At 41.5% G+C, this 20,128-nt stretch overlaps 4 protein-coding genes across 7 annotated transcripts; 3 read left to right on the top strand and 1 right to left on the bottom strand.

Annotated features, from left to right (window-relative positions):
* The first annotated feature begins 65 nt into the window (after window positions 1-65).
* Window positions 66-2,208, top strand: LOC4342618 (thioredoxin H2-1-like). The gene is made up of 3 exons (NM_001422028.1): window positions 66-850; window positions 1,109-1,231; window positions 1,788-2,208. The coding sequence occupies exons 1-3, from the start codon at window positions 716-718 to the stop codon at window positions 1,944-1,946; spliced, it is 417 nt and encodes a 138-aa protein (NP_001408957.1). The 5' UTR covers window positions 66-715; the 3' UTR covers window positions 1,947-2,208.
* Window positions 2,181-4,600, top strand: LOC107276168 (protein NRT1/ PTR FAMILY 2.9). Its single transcript, XM_015790879.3, has 2 exons — window positions 2,181-2,896; window positions 2,959-4,600. Exons 1-2 carry the CDS (start codon window positions 2,516-2,518, stop codon window positions 4,432-4,434), a joined length of 1,857 nt encoding a protein of 618 aa, XP_015646365.2. The 5' UTR covers window positions 2,181-2,515; the 3' UTR covers window positions 4,435-4,600.
* Window positions 4,601-4,863: 263 nt separating this feature from the next.
* LOC4342616 (replication protein A 70 kDa DNA-binding subunit B) lies at window positions 4,864-14,766 on the top strand. 4 transcript variants are annotated; one of them, XM_015790861.2, is made up of 17 exons: window positions 4,864-4,961; window positions 5,757-5,841; window positions 6,011-6,088; window positions 6,175-6,228; window positions 6,543-6,689; window positions 7,833-7,943; window positions 8,731-8,796; window positions 11,897-12,046; window positions 12,139-12,415; window positions 12,517-12,613; window positions 12,697-12,830; window positions 12,928-13,009; window positions 13,095-13,224; window positions 13,308-13,465; window positions 13,550-14,083; window positions 14,233-14,301; window positions 14,409-14,766. In XM_015790861.2, the coding sequence occupies exons 8-17, from the start codon at window positions 11,903-11,905 to the stop codon at window positions 14,416-14,418; spliced, it is 1,635 nt and encodes a 544-aa protein (XP_015646347.1). In that variant the 5' UTR covers window positions 4,864-4,961; window positions 5,757-5,841; window positions 6,011-6,088; window positions 6,175-6,228; window positions 6,543-6,689; window positions 7,833-7,943; window positions 8,731-8,796; window positions 11,897-11,902; the 3' UTR covers window positions 14,419-14,766. The 4 variants fall into 4 exon arrangements, with proteins under 4 accessions (XP_015646347.1, XP_025882585.1, XP_015646346.1 ...); XM_026026800.1 differs by having other exon boundaries at window positions 14,233-14,309; XM_015790860.2 differs by having other exon boundaries at window positions 14,218-14,301.
* Window positions 14,767-18,527: 3,761 nt separating this feature from the next.
* Window positions 18,528-19,667, bottom strand: LOC4342615 (uncharacterized). Its single transcript, XM_015790943.2, has 2 exons — window positions 19,526-19,667; window positions 18,528-19,348 (listed from the first exon to the last, which is right to left on the bottom strand). The coding sequence occupies exons 1-2, from the start codon at window positions 19,641-19,643 to the stop codon at window positions 18,747-18,749; spliced, it is 720 nt and encodes a 239-aa protein (XP_015646429.1). The 5' UTR covers window positions 19,644-19,667; the 3' UTR covers window positions 18,528-18,746.
* Window positions 19,668-20,128: the final 461 nt, after the last annotated feature.

The raw sequence follows: 20,128 nt of genomic DNA, 5'->3' as shown, positions 1-20,128 counted from the left end.
TGATTAGATAGATAATAGTCGACCTAAATTCCGCAACAGAAAGATGACAGATCGAACATTGGAGTGTTCCAGATGAACATATGAGTTTTACGGGATTCTGATGCTTTCTGTTACTTTTGATGTGCATATGGTCAATGGGTCATCTCGCTCCTTAAACCAAACGGCCCCCCAATGAATCAGATACCTTCATCCACCTACTAGCAGTACTCATCAAGGTGTTCTAGATAATGCACTCTTAATTAATAAAAATGGCACTATAATAAACCACAGCTCACAGTACAGCAGCCTTCAGTTTTCCTTTTCTAGTGGAGCAGTTGAGTTTAGCCTGCGGTTTTTTGAGACGAGCAGAGTAGTTCAGTTGTTAGTATTGTCCTCTTTCTTATGCTACAAGTGAACTTATGCTTTAGTTCCTCTATCCCAAAATAAATTAATCTCATATTAGATATGACATATTTCAGTACGATGATCACAAACTAAGCTCGTACTGTCACATCTAAGATACGAGGTGGTACGATGTTGGTTTATTTGGGACAGGTGGGAGGTTGGTAAGTGAGAATATTAAATATTGTAATATTTTGTAAAGAGAACTTATGCTCTAAGTAAGAATATTAAATGTGAGTCATGAGTCAACGGGGTCAAGCCCCTACAAAAGCCAAGAACCCCAAGCCCTTCCAGCTGCAGACTTGCAGTGCCTCGATCAGCTCACTGTAACAAGATGGGCGGCGCCTTCTCGACGTCGAAGCCGAAGCCCGCCGCCGGCGAGGAGGGCGGCGAGTCCGCCGTGGTGGCCGTCCACTCCAAGGCCAAGTGGGACGAGCTGTGGGACGCCCACAAGAACACCACAAAGCTGGTATTGATCAATATACGCCCTCCGTTTCATAATGTAAAACTTTTTAGCATTGCTCGTATACGTATAGATGTTTATAAATTTAAATACATATATATGTCTAGATTTATTAACATCTAAATAAATGTGGGCAATGCTAGAAAGTCTTATATTGTGAAACGGAGGAAGTAATTTATATTACCCTTAATTGTAGTATATAGTTCTTTCTTCCGTTAATTGATCATCTTTTTCTCTTCTCTTGATCCCCCCGGTTAATTAAAGGTGGTGATAGACTTCTCGGCGTCGTGGTGTGGGCCGTGCAAGATGATGGAGCCGGTGTTCAAGGAGATGGCCGGCCGCTTCACCGACGTCGCCTTCCTCAAGGTCGACGTCGACGAGCTCGCGGTACGTATCCCGGTCGCCGGCCGGCCATGGAAGTTCTAGCTCTCGTCTTTTCTGAATCGAACAGCTGAAGATTTTTCTGGTTGATGGAGCTTTGGCCATGGAAGTTTTAACTCGTCTTCTCGGAGATGGATTCTATGACGTCCACCTGTTTATTGCATCTGTTTATTGCATGTCAATTTGATGGTTACGAAAATTTTTTAAAAAAATTAACAAGATATATTAATATGTAATATATCACTCTACAAACATGCTAGTTCAAATTCAACTTCTATAAGTTGTAATAAAAACAACAAATTTAATTGTAAATATGCAATAGTAATTTAAGTTTTGCTTGTTATTTTTGTTACAACTTGTAGAAATTGAATTTTAAGTTATATATTTATGGATTGATATATTACATATTGATCTATCTTGTTCATTTTTTTTCTAATTTTTTTATAACTATTTAGATGATATGTAATAAATGAATGGAGTACCACTCGAACGGTTAAAATAGTTTCCCTCGTCTTCTCTGAATCTCTGAACAGAACAGCTGAAGATTTCTGAATGATCGCAGGAGGTGGCGCGGACCTGGCGGGTGGAGGCGATGCCGACGTTCGTGCTGGCGAGGGGCGGCGAGGAGGTCGGCCGCATCGTCGGCGCCGACAAGGACGAGCTCGAGAAGACCATCAACACGCTCAGGTCATCGTCGTCGTCGACGGCGACGACGACGTGATTGGTTGGGAGATGCATAAATAAACATGTTGTCATGTTCATCAGTCATCACCACCTAGCTCTGCTGCTGGTTAATTTAAGTACTACCACTACCTTAGTTAATTAGCTCTCCCGGTTTGCCTAATAAATATTCCGCATTGTAATATAGCCAACTTAATTAGTTCGTATGTTCGCGTGTGTTGTGATCGTCTGCTAGTTATGTACAGTCTTGAAGCCTGAGTGCTGGAGCTAATAAAGATTTGCATAACTTGGATTGGATTTTCAAATCTTTTTTACACCATGAAATTTGTCTGAAATTTACTCGTCTTTTTGAATATGAGTGTCTAGTTCTCAACCAAAAGAACAGAATGTGTCAATTCTGTTTGTGTAAACGCCGCAACTCAATGCCCAATTTTAGATGGTCCCACCTGTCAGTTGACAACAGCAGCAGCTAATTAGTAATTGCTACCAGTTCTTGTTACGGTAACAGTGTTACCTCCGACGCTGACACTTGGGTCCCACCTAACTAACTAACCGCAAACCCAGTCAAAGTCCCTCCCACCTCGCGCCAAGTGTCGCCGCCGCCGCGACATGACCCTGCCTCCCTCCGTCTCCGGCTCCGGCGGCGGCGGCGACCTCGAGGCCCACCTCGACGGCGACGTGGGAAACGGCAATGCCAGATCAGACTCCGCGGCGGCGGCGGCGGCGCCGGAGCTCCGGTACCGGGGGTGGAAGGCGATGCCGTTCGTGATCGGCAACGAGACGTTCGAGAAGCTGGGCAGCATCGGCACGGCGGCGAACCTCATGGTGTACCTCACCACCGTCTTCCACATGTCCAGCCTCGACGCCGCCGTCGCGCTCAACGTGTTCGCTGGCACCACCAACCTCGCCACCGTCGTCGGCGCCTTCGCCTCCGACCTCTACCTCGGCCGCTACGCCACCGTCGCCGCCGGCTGCGTCTCCACCTTCATCGTAAGCCCGACATCGCCATTACCGCCGTTGAACCAGACCTTGATCTCCGTTGTATCTTGCAGGGGATGGTCATCTTGACGATGACGGCCGGCGTGCCGGCGCTGCACCCGCCGCCGTGCGGCGAGGGGAGGTGTTTGGGCGCGACGAGGGGGCAGCTCGCGGTGCTCGGGCTGGCGTTCGCGTTCATCGTGGCCGGCGCCGGCGGGATCCGGCCGTGCAGCCTGCCGTTCGGCGCCGACCAGTTCGACCCGCGCACGGAGTCCGGCCGCCGCGGCATCAACAGCTTCTTCAACTGGTACTACTTCACGCTCACCATCGCCGTCTGCGCCTCGTCGACGGCGATCGTCTACGTGCAGAGCAGCGTGAGCTGGTGGGTCGGGCTCGCCATCCCGGCGGCGCTCATGCTCGCCTCCTGCGCCCTCTTCTTCGCCGGCGCGGGGCTCTACGTCCGCGTGCGCCCCGAGGGGAGCCCCTTCGCCGGCGTCGCGCGCGTCGCCGTCGCCGCGTTCCGGAAGCGGTCGGCCGCCGCGCCCTCCGACGCCGACGAGTCCCTCTTCCGGACGCGCCACGCCAGCGGCGTCGTGTCGAGGCTCCCCTACACCGACCAGTTCAGGTTCCTCGACAAGGCCGCCGTCGTGGTCGACGCCAAGAGCGAGGTGGGCGGCGACGGGCACCCCAAGAATCCATGGCGGCTGTGCAGCCTCCAGCAGGTGGAGGAGGCCAAGTGCATCCTCCGCGTCGTCCCCGTGTGGCTCACCTGCATCGTCTACTACGTCGCGTTCGCGCAGACGAACACCTACGTCATCCTCCAGGCGGCGCAGTCCGACCGCCACCTCGGCGGCGGCGGCGGCGCCGGGAGCTTCGAGGTGCCACCGGGCTCGTTCACCGTCTTCCCCATGCTGGCGCTCGCCGTCTGGATCCCGCTCTACGACCGCCTCGTCGTGCCATGGGCGCGCCGCCTCACGGGGCGCGAGGGCGGCATCACGCCGCTCCAGCGGATGGGCGTCGGCATGGCGCTGTCCGTCCTCGCCATGCTCGTCGCCGCCATGGCCGAGAAGCGGCGGCGCGACCTCGCCGCCGGCTCGCCGTCGAACACCGGCCGGGTGTCGCGGCAGTCGGCGTTCTGGCTGGTGCCGCAGCTCGCCGCGCTGGGGCTATCGGAGGCGTTCAACCAGGTGAGCCAGACGGAGTTCTACTACAGGGAGTTCCCGGAGAGCATGCGGAGCGTCGCCGGGTCGGTGCTGTTCAGCGGGCTGGCGCTGTCGAGCTACCTGAGCGGGGTGCTGGTCGCCGCCGTGGAGCGCGCCACGAGGGGCGCCAGCGCCGGGGACGACGGCGGGTGGCTCGCCGAGGACCTGAACAAGGGGAGGCTGGACTGGTTCTACCTCCTCATCGCCGCCATTGGGGCGGCCAACTTCTTGGCGTTCGTCGCGTGCGCCAAGTGGTACAGGTACAAGGGCTCTGATGATGATGACGATGATGACCATGAGCATGAGCAGGTTAACGTTGCAGATAGGATTAGTGCTGCTGCTGCTTAAGCTTAGATTAGTGAGAGATTAGCATGTTGTTGTCTTAATCCACATATCACAATGTCAATCAGGAATATGAGGCTGCGCCGTCTGCAAGGCCTCCTTCTATGTCCACGTCAGTGCAATTTGTTTCTATCGTTCGATATGTCATACACGGTTCGGATGCAATTTGCCAGACTATGCATACACTGGAATGCATGCACTAGAATGCAGCATGTACTAGTGCTTGACAATGACCTATCATATTACAAGTGTACATAATGCAAAATGTATGAGGCTATAGCCCACGTGATCTGTGCACTGCTTTTTGTCTGAGGGTGCATGCATGGATAAGGATGGATGCTATTGGCCATCCATGCAACAAGTTTGCAGGGTGCACGAATGTACGATGGCCTCACTCCCTCGTCCTATATAAGAGCAGCACTACCTTCTTGCACCAGCATACCCACACAAGCACAAGCCATTGAGCACTTGATAGGTAGTTTTTCTCGAGAAATTGTTCCCATCTAGGCTATCTATAGCAGCTCAAAATTAAGGTATGTTCTACAAGTGTACTAGGTGTTATATGCCAACTATGGTATCTTAAGAAATAGTGTTAAATAAATAGTATTAGAATTAACATACAAAATCTATATGATGAGGCTATCTGGTCCGTGCTAACTTGTGTTGTAACTTGGCTGACTATAGCATTGTTGTTGCTACTGATGCTAACTTGTGTTGTTGCTACTGATGCTAACTTGTGCTGCAACTTGATTTTTTTTTTTTGAAAACTAACTTTGAACTGCTTATGAACTAACTATTGATTTATATGCTTAACTTGTCTGCATAAGAACAAGTGATTATCTTAACAACTATTGGTCTAACTCAACTAACTTTGAACTGACTTGTGTTGTTGCTACTGATGCTAACTTGTGCTGCAACTTGATTTTTTTTTTGAAAACTAACTTTGAACTGCTTATGAACTAAATATTGATTTATATGCTTAACTTGTCTGCATAACAACGAGTGATTATCTTAACAACTATTGGTCTAACTCAACTAACTTTGAACTGTTTATGAACTAACTATTGATTTATATGCTTAACTTGCCTGCCTAACAACAAGTGATTATCTTAACAACTACTGGTCTAACTCGACTGACTAAAAGGATTTAACATGGATGATAAGAAAACAATACTACGATAGTTCGTACATTGGACTTTTCTACCTACTACTCAGTTTATTCCATTAATATTGCTCATGCTGAGATTGTTCAGTGTGTTTTCTAATACTACGTTAAATAAATCTGGATATCTTTCTCTCATTTATACATATTATATTGGTGTTTGTAGAGGAAATTATGTTTTATGGATAGTACGCCGCCCACAGGTCGAAAAAGAAAGCGTGCGTCCGGAAAGCAAGCTATTCTTACAACAGGTGCCTTGATATTTTACTTTTATTGGGTTGATGTTACATTTTTTAGTATAAGCTTTTATCACGCGCATATTATCTATAAATCAAACTGAAAACCCGTGCATATGTGCTCAAAATTATATGTAATTTGGATATATAATTTGCAATATCAAATAATACCTTTTAAATGCAGGTGTGAGTTCACACTCTACTGGGGGCACAATACGTGAAAGGCAGCAACGTTGGAGATCCATAATAAAAGCAAAGAAAGGTGGGTAGGTGACTCATATTCAATAAAATAATATATTATTCTATTATCTGTTGCATTAATAACACCTGTGTTACCTCTCAAATTAGGAAATTGTTCATCTGAGTTAAAAAAAAACACAGTCTCTAAACAGCAAGTTCCAGGTAACATCCTTTGATGCATTCGTTCTTACATGCCTCTAAGAAAGATGACTTATTATGAGTTTTCTATTACAAGGGTATTTTATATGTTTAAGTCCCATTTATTCCTTATCATCAAATGATGAGAGCAGTATGAAGCTCATGTGCAATACGATACATGAATGATAAATTTTGTTTGAACACATGGATAATTAAATAAAATGATTCCCCATGTGACATTATTACTCACTCTAATTATTAAATTAAAAGTATATATAGGTGTAGGATGGCCTCTTAAATTAATGCAACCTTAAAAATTAATGGTGCTTTGTTTACAGTTGCCATTGCAGATGAGATTTCCTACTACGGACCTCCTGCCCACGTGTGTCGATATTGTGGTGCCCAGTTTTGGTATCAGGAGCGTGTGAAGAGGTCTTATTCAAGTGACCAGGGTCATATTCGCTTTCATCTGTGTTGTAGGGGTGGTAAGGTTTGCTTGCCATATTTGAAACATCCTCCACCTTTTTTGGCTAAATTGCTAGATCCAAATGGTGACATTTTATCCAAATACTTCCTTAAGTCTATTAGATCATACAATTCTATGTTCGCTTTCACGTCATTGGGTGCTAAAATTGACTATGGTATAAACAAAGGCCCGGGGCCATACGTGTTCAAAATTAATGGCCAGGTTCATCATAGGATTGGATCTTTACTTCCTGAAGAAGGTGAGTCTCTAGGGTATGCACAACTTTACATCGTTGATACTGAGAATGAGGTCCATAATCGCATATCAATTTTTGATAGAGATAGGGATTGTGATGATGATAATGGAGTCGACAAAAAGATAGTTGAAGGTTTAATAAGAATGTTCGACGAATCAAATGAGTTGGTAAGATCATTTAGGGCTGCTAGGGATCTTCTACAAGAAGGGCAGAGTGAACCTTTGCGTCTTAGGCTATTGCATGACCGCTCTAGAACTGCGGCACAGTATAGTGCACCGACTGGATCTGAGATAGCTGCTCTAGTGGTAGGTGATTTCTCAGAAAAAAATAAGAGCCCTGATGTAATAATTCAGGAGAGAGGTGGTGGTCTACGTAGAATTAGTAACCTCCATGCTAATTATATGTCTTTGCAGTATCCTATTCTTTTCCCATATGGTGAGCAAGGGTTTAAGCTAAAAATTAAATACAACCGTTCTGGGGCATTGCGGGTTGGAAAGAGGGACGAGGTTACAATGCTTGAATATTATGCTTTCCGGTTGCAGCAGCGTAGATGTGAGGCAATAACATTGATTAGTGGTGGCCGGCTGTTCCAGCAATATATAGTTGACTCTTTTGCATCAGTGGAGGAAAATAGACTTAGGTTTGTCATTAGAAACAACAAGAATTTAAGGTCAGAGATTTACAAGGGGATCCAAGATGCCTTGCACAAGGGTGATGTCGATGGAAACAATGTTGGTAAGAAAGTTATTTTGCCTGCTAGCTTTACAGGAAGTAAAAGATATATGGTACAAAATTACCAAGATGCAATGGCAATTTGTAGGTTTTATGGGCCACCAGACCTTTTCATTACTTTTACTTGTAATCCAAAGTGGCAGGAAATAGCTGATGCTCTTGCATTTATTTTAGGGCAAAAACCAGAAGATAGACCTGATATAGTAAGTAGAGTTTTCAAATTGAAGGTGGACGAACTTGTTTCTGTGTTGAAGAAGGGTACTTATTTTGGGAAGGCACGGGCAGGTATGATTACTATTAATGGTGTTCCAGAATTTTTTTAGCTGAAAAAGATATATAGCGCAAGTTCAAATTATTAATTAAGCGTTTTTATGAATATTTGCTAAATATTAATTCATAAGTGTGGCATATAATATTTACCAAATTAGATATTATTTACTCCAGTCAGGGAAGAGAAAATATTTGCACTCACCATGCTGTATTAATTCATAAGTGTGGCATATAATATTTACCAAATTAGATATTATTTACTCCAGTCAGGGAAGAGAAAATATTTGCACTCACCATGCTGCACTATGCACACATAATTTGCTCCTACTCTGTATACAATAGGGATCTCTACTCTTGCTCTGTTTGTTTGTACTATGTGCAATTTCTATATCCTACTTCTCCACGTGTTGCTAGGCATGCATGCATCGATGTGTGTCATCGATGCCCTTTTGTCCGGTTGTTAAGTAACATTAAAAAATTCACGTGTGGAAACCCAGTAGGTACCTACCCCATCAAGTTACACAGGGATTACACAGGGATTTGGTTAGTTTAACCAGCTACTAATTATGTAAGCTATAATTAGCATATTACAACATGATTTTTTGAGCGGCCTGTGTAGTTAAAAAAATGTAGAAAGTTGTTAGTCTGTTCGTCACCATTTTGCAGTGATCAAGGGCTAATTTATTGTATCAACTTGTGTGTGTGTATATATATATATATATATATATATATATATATATATATATATATATATATATATATATATATTATCACACCTTACTATTTTCTTTCTATATTTCAGTTCTATACACCATTGAGTTCCAGAAGCGTGGTCTACCTCACGTCCATATTTTGGTTTGGCTTCAAGGTAATACTAAAGATCCACATCTCTCCTTCATTAATTCAATAATATGTGCAGAGATACCCAACAGGTCGTCAGACCCAGAGGGTTATAGACTTGTCGATGAATTTATGGTGCATGGTCCTTGTGGGGATTTAAATAAACAATGCAAATGCATGAAAGATGGTAAGTGCTCAAAATTTTTCCCAAAAAATTACCAGGATGACACAGTCGTGGGTGAGGATGGTTTTGTGCAGTATAGGCGTCGTGCGGAAATAGGCAACTTTGTTGAGCGGTATGGGGTTAAATTGGATAACGCTTGGGTTGTGCCATATAACTTGAAACTATTAAAGCGTTTTCAAGCTCATATAAATGTCGAGTGGTGCAATAAGACACATCTTATAAAATACTTGTTTAAATATATTACTAAAGGCCCAGACCGTGTTAGAGCTGTAATTGAGAGCTTTGGCGCTCACGACCCTACAAGGAATTTAGAAGCTGGAGTTAATAGCAATGACTTTAGTGCCGAAAACTCGAGTGTGAAAGAACAAACTAACGATGTTGATGAGGTCCGAGAATACATTGATTGCCGTTATTTATCTTCGCATGAGGCTGTTTGGCGTTTGTTTGAATTTGATATACATTATAGAGTACCAGCAGTTGAGAGGTTAGCTGTACATCTTCCCTTGATGAATAGCATTGTGTACCCAGCTAAGCGATCATTAGTTGATATTGTAGATGACCCCCGTTCAAGAAAGTCAACTTTGACTGAGTGGTTTTCTGCAAATAAGATATATCCAAATGCCCGAGAGCTAACATATATAGAGTTTCCAACAAAGTGGGTTTGGGATAAAAAGGAGAAACATTGGCATTCTCGTAGGTCGACAGCAAAAAAAATTGGTCGGGCTATCTACATTAATCCTAGTTGTGGTGAGCTTTATTACCTTCGTATGCTTCTAAATGTTGTCAAGGGGGCTACATCGTATGAAGATCTGCGTACTGTTCATGGTGTTTTATACCCGTCATTTAAGGATGCATGTCAGGCACTTGTTCTACTTGGTGATGACAATGAGTGGCGTGAGGCTCTTAGGGAAGCATCTCTGTGGGGTTCAGCTACTCAGATGCGACAACTATTTGTTACTATAGTCCTTTTTTGCTCTGTTTGTGATGCACTCTCCCTGTTTAATGAGTTTTACATTTACTTCACTGATGATATCCACCGTAAAATTCAGTCGATAATACAATTGCTTTTATATACAGTTCCTGAACAACATTTGAAAAATCATGTTTTAGTGGAGTTTGATAATTTGTTTACTAAAAATGGTGCTTCCATGAGTAATTATGGCTTGCCTAAACCTGATCTAAGTCTCTTAAGTAAAGTAAAAAATAGGTTGTTAGCTGAGGAAATGGCATATGATGTTGCAAAACTTAAAAATGAGCATGACACTATGATCAAGCAACTAAATGGGGAACAAAAGCACATCTATGACACTGTCATTCGGTCGGTTTATGATAGAACATGAGAATGCTTTTTTGTTTATGGGTACGGTGGCACTGGAAAAACCTTTCTTTGGAATACTATTATTTCACGTCTACGATCTGAAAATCATATTGTTCTCGCATTAGCTTCTTCTGGGGTTGCTTCCCTCTTGCTCCCAGGAGGTCGTACTGCACATTCTCGATTTAAAATCCCTATAGTCATTGACGAGGCATCTATGTGTGATATCAAGAGAGGGACATTCCTTGCTGATTTAATAGTGCAGTGCTCTTTGATAATATGGGATGAAGCTCCAATGACTCACCGGTATTGTTTTGAATCACTAGACCGCAGCATGCGTGACATTCTTGGTAAAATAGATCCTTCATGTTTCAACAGGGTGTTTGGTGGAAAGACTATGTTGTTTGGTGGAGATTTTAGGCAAGTATTACCGGTAGTCGAGGGCGGGGGTAGGTTGGAGACGATAGATGCATCAATAACTAATTCATACCTATGGAGTCATGTTAATGTTTTACGTCTAAAGGTGAACATGCGATTGCTCGGGATGTTAGATAGCGGTTTACCGGCTAATCAAATAAAAGAATTTAATGAATGGGTGTTGAGTATTGGTGATGGTACTGCAAAAGGTAGTTCACAGAGTGATGATGGAGACTCCGAGTGGATAGAGATACCAAATGACATCTTAATTCCAAGATTGGACTCTGCTATAGATGATATTATTAAATCTACTTATCCAAACTTGGAAATATCATATTCCAATCCAATCTATTTAAGGGAGAGGGCTATTATTGCTCCAAAAAATGATACTATCGATGAAATCAACAGCCGTGTTCTTTCTTTGGTCCCTAGCCATGAAAAAAATTACCTGAGTTCAGATACTTTGGTTGAATCCTCGAGAGGACATGGTAATCTAGACTTGCTTTACCCTGTTGAGTTTTTAAATTCATTACAATTTAAAGGCATTCCTCCACATAATCTTGTATTAAAGATTGGAGCACCTGTGATGTTGTTACGTAACTTAAATCAAAGTGCTGGACTTTGCAATGGCACGCGGCTTATAATAACACAGCTAGGTGATCGAGTTTTGGAGGCTGAAATCATTACAGGTTCACATATAGGTCATAAAGTCCTTCTCCCTCGAATCGCATTGCATGTATCAAGCACTAAATGGCCTTTTGTTCTTAGCTGCCGACAATTTCCTGTTCGACTTTGTTATGCAATGACCATCAATAAGAGCCAAGGACAAACTTTGCAGAATGTTGGTTTATATTTGCCACGCCCAGTTTTTACTCATGGACAACTCTATGTGGCTATATCCCGTGTCACTTCTAGAAATGGGCTTAGAATTCTAATTGATAATGATAAGGATTCCACTTGTAGTATTACCCAGAACATTGTTTACAAAGAGGTGTTGCAATCTCTTTAGTATTTCTTCTTCCATGTTCAAGTTTGTTTCTTCCTCCTTACTCCTAATTTTTACCCCGATTTTGAGCCTCTATTTTTTTTGCAACCTTTTAGTGTTTTCTTGCTACATAGTCATCAGCTTTTCCTACCATGTACATCCCACATCTCGATTATACTAAATAACTAATTAATCAGTTTGTTCCTTTCCTTCTTGTCACTTAAAAGCTTCCGATGGAGTACAGTCTGCTATCACAAATTAATTCCACCAGGCATAATTGGCGTATAAAGGTCAGAGTTGCTAGGTCATGGCATCTATCTGGAACTTCCAAAAGAAGAGATTTTACTGCTTTGGAACTTATCTTGGTCGATGAAGAGGTACAAAATTGATCATATTAATTATATCAGTTTATTTACAGGACATGGATGACATTATTTTTATTTTCCATGGTATGGATTTAATTTCTTAGGGGGTAGGCATTACAGCTTGTGTGGGAGAAAATGAAATACAGAAGTTTTCAACGTCTATAGTGGAGGGACATGCCTACTTCTTACGGAATTTCCGTGTTAGTAGACAGACAAAAAAGCTCAATGCTGTGCCTAGCACATATGCCATCTTTTTTACACCATGGACTATTGTTGAAGAGATCCCTACAGAGATATCTGGCAGTCTTCCACTCTACATTTTTAATTTCGTGGACTTTGAGGATTTGGATGAAAGGGCAAGGCATCCAAATGGTTTAGTAGGTATGGATTTCGACCCTTTTTAGTATTATATTTTTATTTTCCCATCTACTTTTGTTATTTTTATAGTCAATGACATAGGTTCCTTTTGTTTTTTTTAAAAGATGTTATTGGACAACTCACGGTTGTGCACCCTCTAGTACAAAGCAACGGTTTGAATGGGCCATCTGTTAGGCGGAATGTGGAATTACGAGACCTTAGGTTTGTTTTCTCACAAATTATTTTTGTTCATGCCTTTTGGTTTCGAAAAAATAGCGTAGTGTTTCTTACCAATAATTTTACAGCGATCGGCTCTTGGAGATCACTTTATGGGCTGAGCATGCAACTTCTTTTGAAGATGAGTTCCTTATTGAAACTATTGGTAAAGATGAACCAGTCATAATTGTTTTTGCTGGCCTTAATATGAAACTATTCTCAGGTGAGCTTTAGTCTATATCATGCCGTGCGTTGTTGATTCATGCTATAAAATTAGATGATAGTTGTAAACAAACATATGTGTGTTTATAAATACATAGGTGCTCCAAGTTGCCGGAGCAGTGCTGCCACAAAATGGTACATTAACATTGATATTCCGGAGATTAATGCCTTTCGTACAAGGTAATGTATGCACTTTATTTGGTTACTATATATGGCACAATATTTGCCCATGATGTAATTTCCGCATCATTATGTGTTTATTCAGCCTGCAAGGAAGAGGTTGCGAGGTTCTTCTCGTACCTAGTGATGGTGCTGCACTAGGAGCGGCTAACGAGGCAGATGCTAATAGGAAGTCTATATCCGAGCTTTTATCCTTGAATCCTCATGACAACAACGTAAGCGTGCTTTGAAGATAGGTATAGTTTAAACTTTTATGTAATATATATTATTTTGAAATTGGTCCTCTATTTTGTTTTAGGATGTACGCTTCACTTGTGACGCACGTATAAAGGAAATTGATGTCTCAAGTGGTTGGTGGTATAAGGCTTGCAGTATTTGTAGAAAGGGTGTGAAGCCAACTCTTCAAGGATTTGAATGTGTTAACTGTGACAACACAGAGCCAATAATCACACCCAGGTATTGCTTATTTTTAATTACGGTGTAACACATGAAAGGGTAACTTGTCCTCCTTAAATTTGCTGACTTTTATTCACTATGCAGCTATAAGTTAAATGTTGTGATTGAGGACAACACTGACCGTGCAAAAATATTCATGTTTGGTGGTATGGCGGAGCAAGTTGTGCGACGAACAGCTGCCGATCTAGTTGAAGAAAGCTCAGCCAATCAGCTCTTACTGCCGTCACCCCTCCGTGCTCTCATTGGCCGTAGGTTTGTTTTCCAAATAGTTATAAGTGAGCAGACCTTTCGGACTGGACAATTGTGCTTTCAAGTAAGGAAAGTGTTTAATCCACCCCCAATCGATGGGCAAAACAATGGTGTTCATGCCACTCTTGGAAATAGTCTTAGCCATGCAACCTTAGCTAGAACGTCAGGTGCTCAAAAGAAATGTGATCCTACCCCTTTAATGGAGGCATCGGGGAGTAGCTCCAACAAAGCATCCACCTTGCAGACATATGGTGTAACTGAACTCCCAACAGATCCTAAAGGAAGCGCCACTCCACCACCTCCTTTTGCTCATGGGGCTATCACAAAAACATCACCACAGAAGGGGAATGAGATTTCTGAAGAACATGGGTATGCACCATATTGCTACTTCTCAAGCTACATGTAATTAATATGTTGTTACAGCCTCATAATAGACTCATCTTATAGTTAAAAAATATCATCCTATGCATTTATTATTCCTTTGGACTATCTTGTAATGCTAGATATTTATGCCGTAGAACTCCGGTTGGGAAACGATCTAGGTCTACTCGCAAGGAACTATTCTCCACGAAAAAAGTGAAGGCAAGGTAACTCGGTTAGTTTATATGGTATTAGTGGCTGACCATATTTAAATAATAACACAATGATTTAGATAAGATACAATGATTAAAAGTTGTATTTTTTGCAATTACAGTGATGATTGAGCTCACAGTTTGCTGATATGCACCCGTCAATAACCTACTACAACATCTTCGGCACAGCATCCAGTTATTGTCTACTCATATTGCCGAGTATTGCTCCTTATGTACATATTGGAATAAATGTCCTTCTATATTGTTGTAATATACTTAAGAGCTTGTTTGCAGTCTATATTAGGGTATATTTGTATGTTGTTTGGTAATGCAGTATGGACTAGGGAGTTCGCCTACTAGACCTTCAAGTATGTGTAGATTAATAAAATGTGCCATAGTGGTCTACCGGCGCCCTTGGTACAATCAGAAGTGAACTGGTTTATGTTTAGTGTCATGTAATAAAAAATACCTTTTCATCAACTAATAGTTCCCGTATTTACTATTTAACAAATATTACTTAAGTAGAACCAATTGGTTAATTCGTATTTAACAATCAAGAAGTTTCACGAAGGGTGTTTATGATCTTTATACATTTGAGGAATAAAAATGGTTCTTATTGGTTGATTAAAAAATGAACGGTTAAAGTTTTGTTGATGACGTGGACGCATTAATTTTGCATGAAAGGATTCAAATCATTTATTTATATATGAATTCTTTAGATGAACCCACTTGGATTTGCCTTTTCCCCTTAAAAAGGCGTACCACTACTAGTTTTGGAATATGATTTTAAAATTAATTTGTGATTTATTTATGACTTTTAAGCCATGTGCTGTTTTTTTCATGATTGTCGGGAGGGAATCATACCTAAAATACTTTCAACTCACATTAAATATTTTTTTTAGAAAAGATACAGTCCCAATATCCATTGCATGCTAATAATTAGTTAGACCACTACTTGCATGATTTGTGTCGGCAGATTGACCACTCAACCAGGACAGGCAGTTGCCCATGTTTCGTGTTCCTGTGTACATGATCTATTAATGTTGAGTTATTTCTATATACTGATTTGTTGTTTTCGAGGACAAAGTTAGTAGGTTAGACTTTTAACTAAGAAGCCTTCATACAAGCACAAAATCTTGCAGTCCAGTAGCATGCAGTTGAGCCATATACAGCCCTATGCATACCTACAAACAAATCAACGACAATAATGGAAGATATAGTCAAATGTGAAATGTGGATATACTGAACTAATTTATCTCAAAATGTTCTAGGTAAAGTATAAAATTAGCTCTCATATTACCAAATGCGTTGTAGCTAGCTTAGAGTCATCCTAGGGAACATGATGTTTTCACATGGGCTAACAGAGTGGAATGAATGAAACCTTGTCGGCGATGGTATTTTTGCGTTCGCCAATGGCATTTCTTGGAATAGGACGTTTGTTAATATCATTTGATGGATTTTCTCATTTATTTAGGCTTTTTCAGGCATCACAAAATTCGAATCTTTACCATTAATTACTTGCATGACCGCTGATTACTTCACTAAGTTCTAACTGATGTACTGTGTGCTTCCTAACTTTCCCATATATTTCTACATGGATGATAAACAAAACAGATGATAACAAATTATACTCCTAACCAAACACGGGTCATGTATAATCACTTTATCAAAAATGAATCAGCAAAAGATGATGGCTAGACGCCAATCCAGGTTCCAAATTTACAATCCAATAAAAAAAACGTCTTTCCCGTAATCAACTCACAGCCAAATGGGTACATAATCCAGCTCCAAATTTACAATACAGCGAAAAAAATATTCTCTTCACTGTAACCAACTCGCAGTGAAAGGGGCACATAAACACACAGGTGACGGCGCATAGGGGAAGTCATTGGGAGGACAACATCCATGACATCCAGCAAAAGAATAGGGAATGCAGCCTCAGAGAATACTAGAGCTGCACAGCTCCAGTGCGTGGGACATGAAACATTGATAGATCTGGCAGCGACGCCTACCGTCATCCATTCTTGCCCTCGGACACTAGCACGGTTGAGGATGGGATTTTGTTCCTCTACCAGTTGTCGGTTCACCCTCACAGCCGATGTGCTCCCTCACCTGCTCCTCCTCATGGTCATTGTCCTGCATGGCCTCATCCGTGTGTCGCTTCTCTCCTCGATGGCAGTCCGTCAGGGTCTGCTTCGCTCATCGCTTCCCAACGCTCACCACAAGCCCTACTTCGACGCTGAAACCTAATGGTCGATGTGCTGGGATTGGAGATGCTTCGAGGTTTGTCCTAGGTCGCCGTCGCAAACTCCCCTTGCAGCCATTGTCTGGCTTCCTTCGCGCCGAGGACGGCAGACAACGTACGTGTTCCTGGATTTTGCTCTCTTTTTTTAAGGCAAAATTTGCCAGAGCGCTTCCAAAAAACGTGTGATTAGCTGGTGGGCACCATAAGAACGAGAATTTACTGTTGGGCATCACGAAAAACGTGTAATAAGTTAGTGGACAATTGTAACATTACTTTATTTTTTTCGGTGGAATTGGAGAGAGAAACACTAAATAAAGACAATTTTGCCCTTGGTCGTGCTTATTTCAACCCGACTAGGTTCGGTCCAAACCAGATAGCGTAAATTGATCCCCATCCCAAATCCTAGCTTTTGACCGGGGAGGCGAACAGTGTCTGCGGTGGTGGTGGTGGCAACGACTGAGGCGCTTGGTTTCAAGCTGGTAGCGGTAGATCTCAGCTGGTAGATGGAGGATTCGTTCTACGCGGGGTCTTCGTCAGTGCGAAACCCTCACACCAGTAAGCTGCCCCTGATTGCATGCCCGCTGTGTTGTACCGGTACGCAGCTAGAGCTAAGGACTTCAAGGACTCCGGCAAATCCAAACAAGAGGTTCGTGAAGTGTCCCAGGATTGAACATGTAAGTATTGTTCTTGATGTTGTGACTTTTTTTTTGATTTCTCGAATTGAAGAAGGTTTAGTGCTGATTGTTTTCGTTGATTATTATGCAGACAGAATGGGCATGCAAGTTTTTCATGTGGGAAACTCAGTATGAGCAGTTGTTGAAGGATATGCAAGCTGGTAATCGTCAAGCAGGGAGACTTGTGTTGAACCATGATGGGGGGAAGCCATGGATGGGTCCTGTTGTGCCTGATTTTAGGGTTGGAGAAAGAGTTTTGGTGTACCTAGGAGTTTTGCAGGCTCTGTTGTTGCTATTGATATTGGTGGTGGTCATTAGTAAGTAGTGAAGAGATTAGTAGGCAGTACGTAGAAGTAAATGTGCTTTGAACAATGCTCTGAATTGTAATGCCTTAAAATGTTTGTTTAAGTGTGTTAACCAGTATGAAAATATTTTTGCATTTTGACAACAGTGAGGAGGAGGGCTGCTCCCACGGGTTACATTGTGGCCCGATGCCCCTGCACTTTTCACCCCGTGAATTCCGTCACCCATTAATTGGTTCCTCTTTGCCATTCTGGACGCTGCTGAGAGACGCCCATGCACAATTTTTGTGATTCTTTTTTACTCTATGCGTGTGATTCCCAGTATGATTGCTTGCAATAAGACCCATATGGCAGCAAAATTGCAATTTACATATCATAGTGGAATAAAAAAATTACACTTGATTTATTCTTGTCCAACCCAAGCAAATATGTGCCGTGTTGATAAAAAAATATTAAATAATAGGTACAGAAATTAAACGTATCGATACGTGTTAGTAAAAAAAAATCGCTTAAGAATGGATACAAAAGTCATATGTGTTGGTGAGAAATTCACTATAGATACAAAGGTTATACCGTACACACACACACACACACACACACATATATATATATATATATATATATATATATATATATATATATATATATATATATATATATATATATATATATATATATATATATATATATATATATATATATATATATATATATATATATATTAGCATTCTTATTGCATGTAAATTGCAAAGTTACTACGCGATGGCCGTTGTGTTGTTGCATCGTTTTTGCAAGGTGAAGACATCTAAGAGGTGAGTGCGGGGGAAGTTAGTAGGTGGGTTTCACTGACGTGAGAGGATTTTGACCATCCTTTCACTGAGGTGGAAGTGGGTTTTGGACCCTAGAAAAGCAGGGGGAGTGGGTTAATTTGTCCCTTAGAAGGAAATGGGCATAAAAAAGCTATTTTATATCTGGATGTAAAATAGTTTTGTATCTAGAATTTATATTCACAAAGAAACATACCAATAAGTATTTTACAGCATAGATTATCCTTACTAAACATTGATTAAGGTACATTACTGGAGCAACATAGACGATAATCACATACTCACATCCCACTAGACATGCATGAGACTAACACCAAAGCAATTTAGATTGCACAAACACCTACATTTCATACACCAATGAAAAGATGCAACCCTTGGTTTCAACAATGGATAAGAACAACATCCCTGCATTCTACAACATTCGCTCAGTTGTGTCTTGCAAGTCTGCAGTTCCTGCAAATGCTGTTTCACCAATCCACTCACCAAGGTGAAACACATCAAGCAGTATGGAAGCTGCAGTACCAGATACATTATTGCCATTGTTTAGACCAAAATAGCTATTACAAATTTGATTGCATGTATCCTCAGTGGAGGTCATATAATCCAAGGTAATCTGCCAGCCCCTCTTGAAAGCAGAGCATGCATGCATTGCAGAATCACGCTTTTCAACTACCTTAGATATAAAACGTCTTAGCTTCCTACAATCCTTTCTGTAATAAGCACACTCCATATAGTTATCATCCACTACAACGACCTTTCTTTCTTTTTTCAGGTGGGCTAAAAGTGATGCAGCAACTTTTTCCTCGGCATTTGAAATCTCAGTATCCATATCACCATCTACTCTAATGGTATCCAGCTCAAGAGAGCTTGTACTCTTGGAAATATGAACTACCGCACTGGCCACATGACCACGACCAATACGCCGAACTTCATATATAGGATCTGACCCTCTAAGCTTTTTCATGACTTCAGAAACAAGGAGCTTGGAAGTAATAGTGACATACAAAGTTCCCTCTGAATGAAACACACCAGCATTAGATTCATCACTTTGGTAAAATTTATATAATAGCAAGACACACCCACGACGAGAATACATAGAACCAACTTACTGTACACAACCACCCAGTTATGCATTCATGTATATAAAAATAAGAAGAAATCAGCAAGGTATGCAAACTTCACGTATTATACCTGCAACTGTCATCTCTGGTATATGAAAATCTTCAAACTCCGATTCCCAGCTTTCTCGAGTAGTATTAATCTCCTCGGCTGGATTGTCCTCAACACTAATATTGCTCTCATCAGCCATGCTCTTCTTCCTGAATAACACTTGCCAGACCAACTACTCGAAGGACACTCACTATATATAAGCAGCACTGCAAACTAATGAATATAGTATATGAGAACATATACTATGCACACAAACCTTCTCGTGTACACACTGTGCACACTAACTAACAAATTTTACTAGAAAAATTAAGAAAAATTGTACAAGTACTTCCAATAGTATTACGTTTATGCGTAAATTCTTAACTTTAAATTCATTATATTTTAGACATAACAAAGAAGATAAAAATTCTAACAGTTTAATTTGAGAGTGTAAATCTGACATAATCTTGTTTTTTTTTGCTCCCTATATATATAATGAATTTGAAGACACAGAAAACGGATGGGGAGACTACCCATCTGGACAAAATAAATTGTTTCATCGTGGTCAAATTATATATTTACCCATTTAAATGTTTCACGGACATGGAACATTGGAACATACTAACTTCAACACTGATGCCCACA

The sequence above is a fragment of the Oryza sativa genome, chromosome 7 (assembly GCF_034140825.1).
Source record: "Oryza sativa Japonica Group chromosome 7, ASM3414082v1".
In the NCBI taxonomy this organism is placed as follows: domain Eukaryota; kingdom Viridiplantae; phylum Streptophyta; class Magnoliopsida; order Poales; family Poaceae; genus Oryza; species Oryza sativa.
The sequence above is the reverse complement of the archived record's forward strand: the minus strand, read 5'-3'. Positions and strand labels throughout refer to the sequence as shown.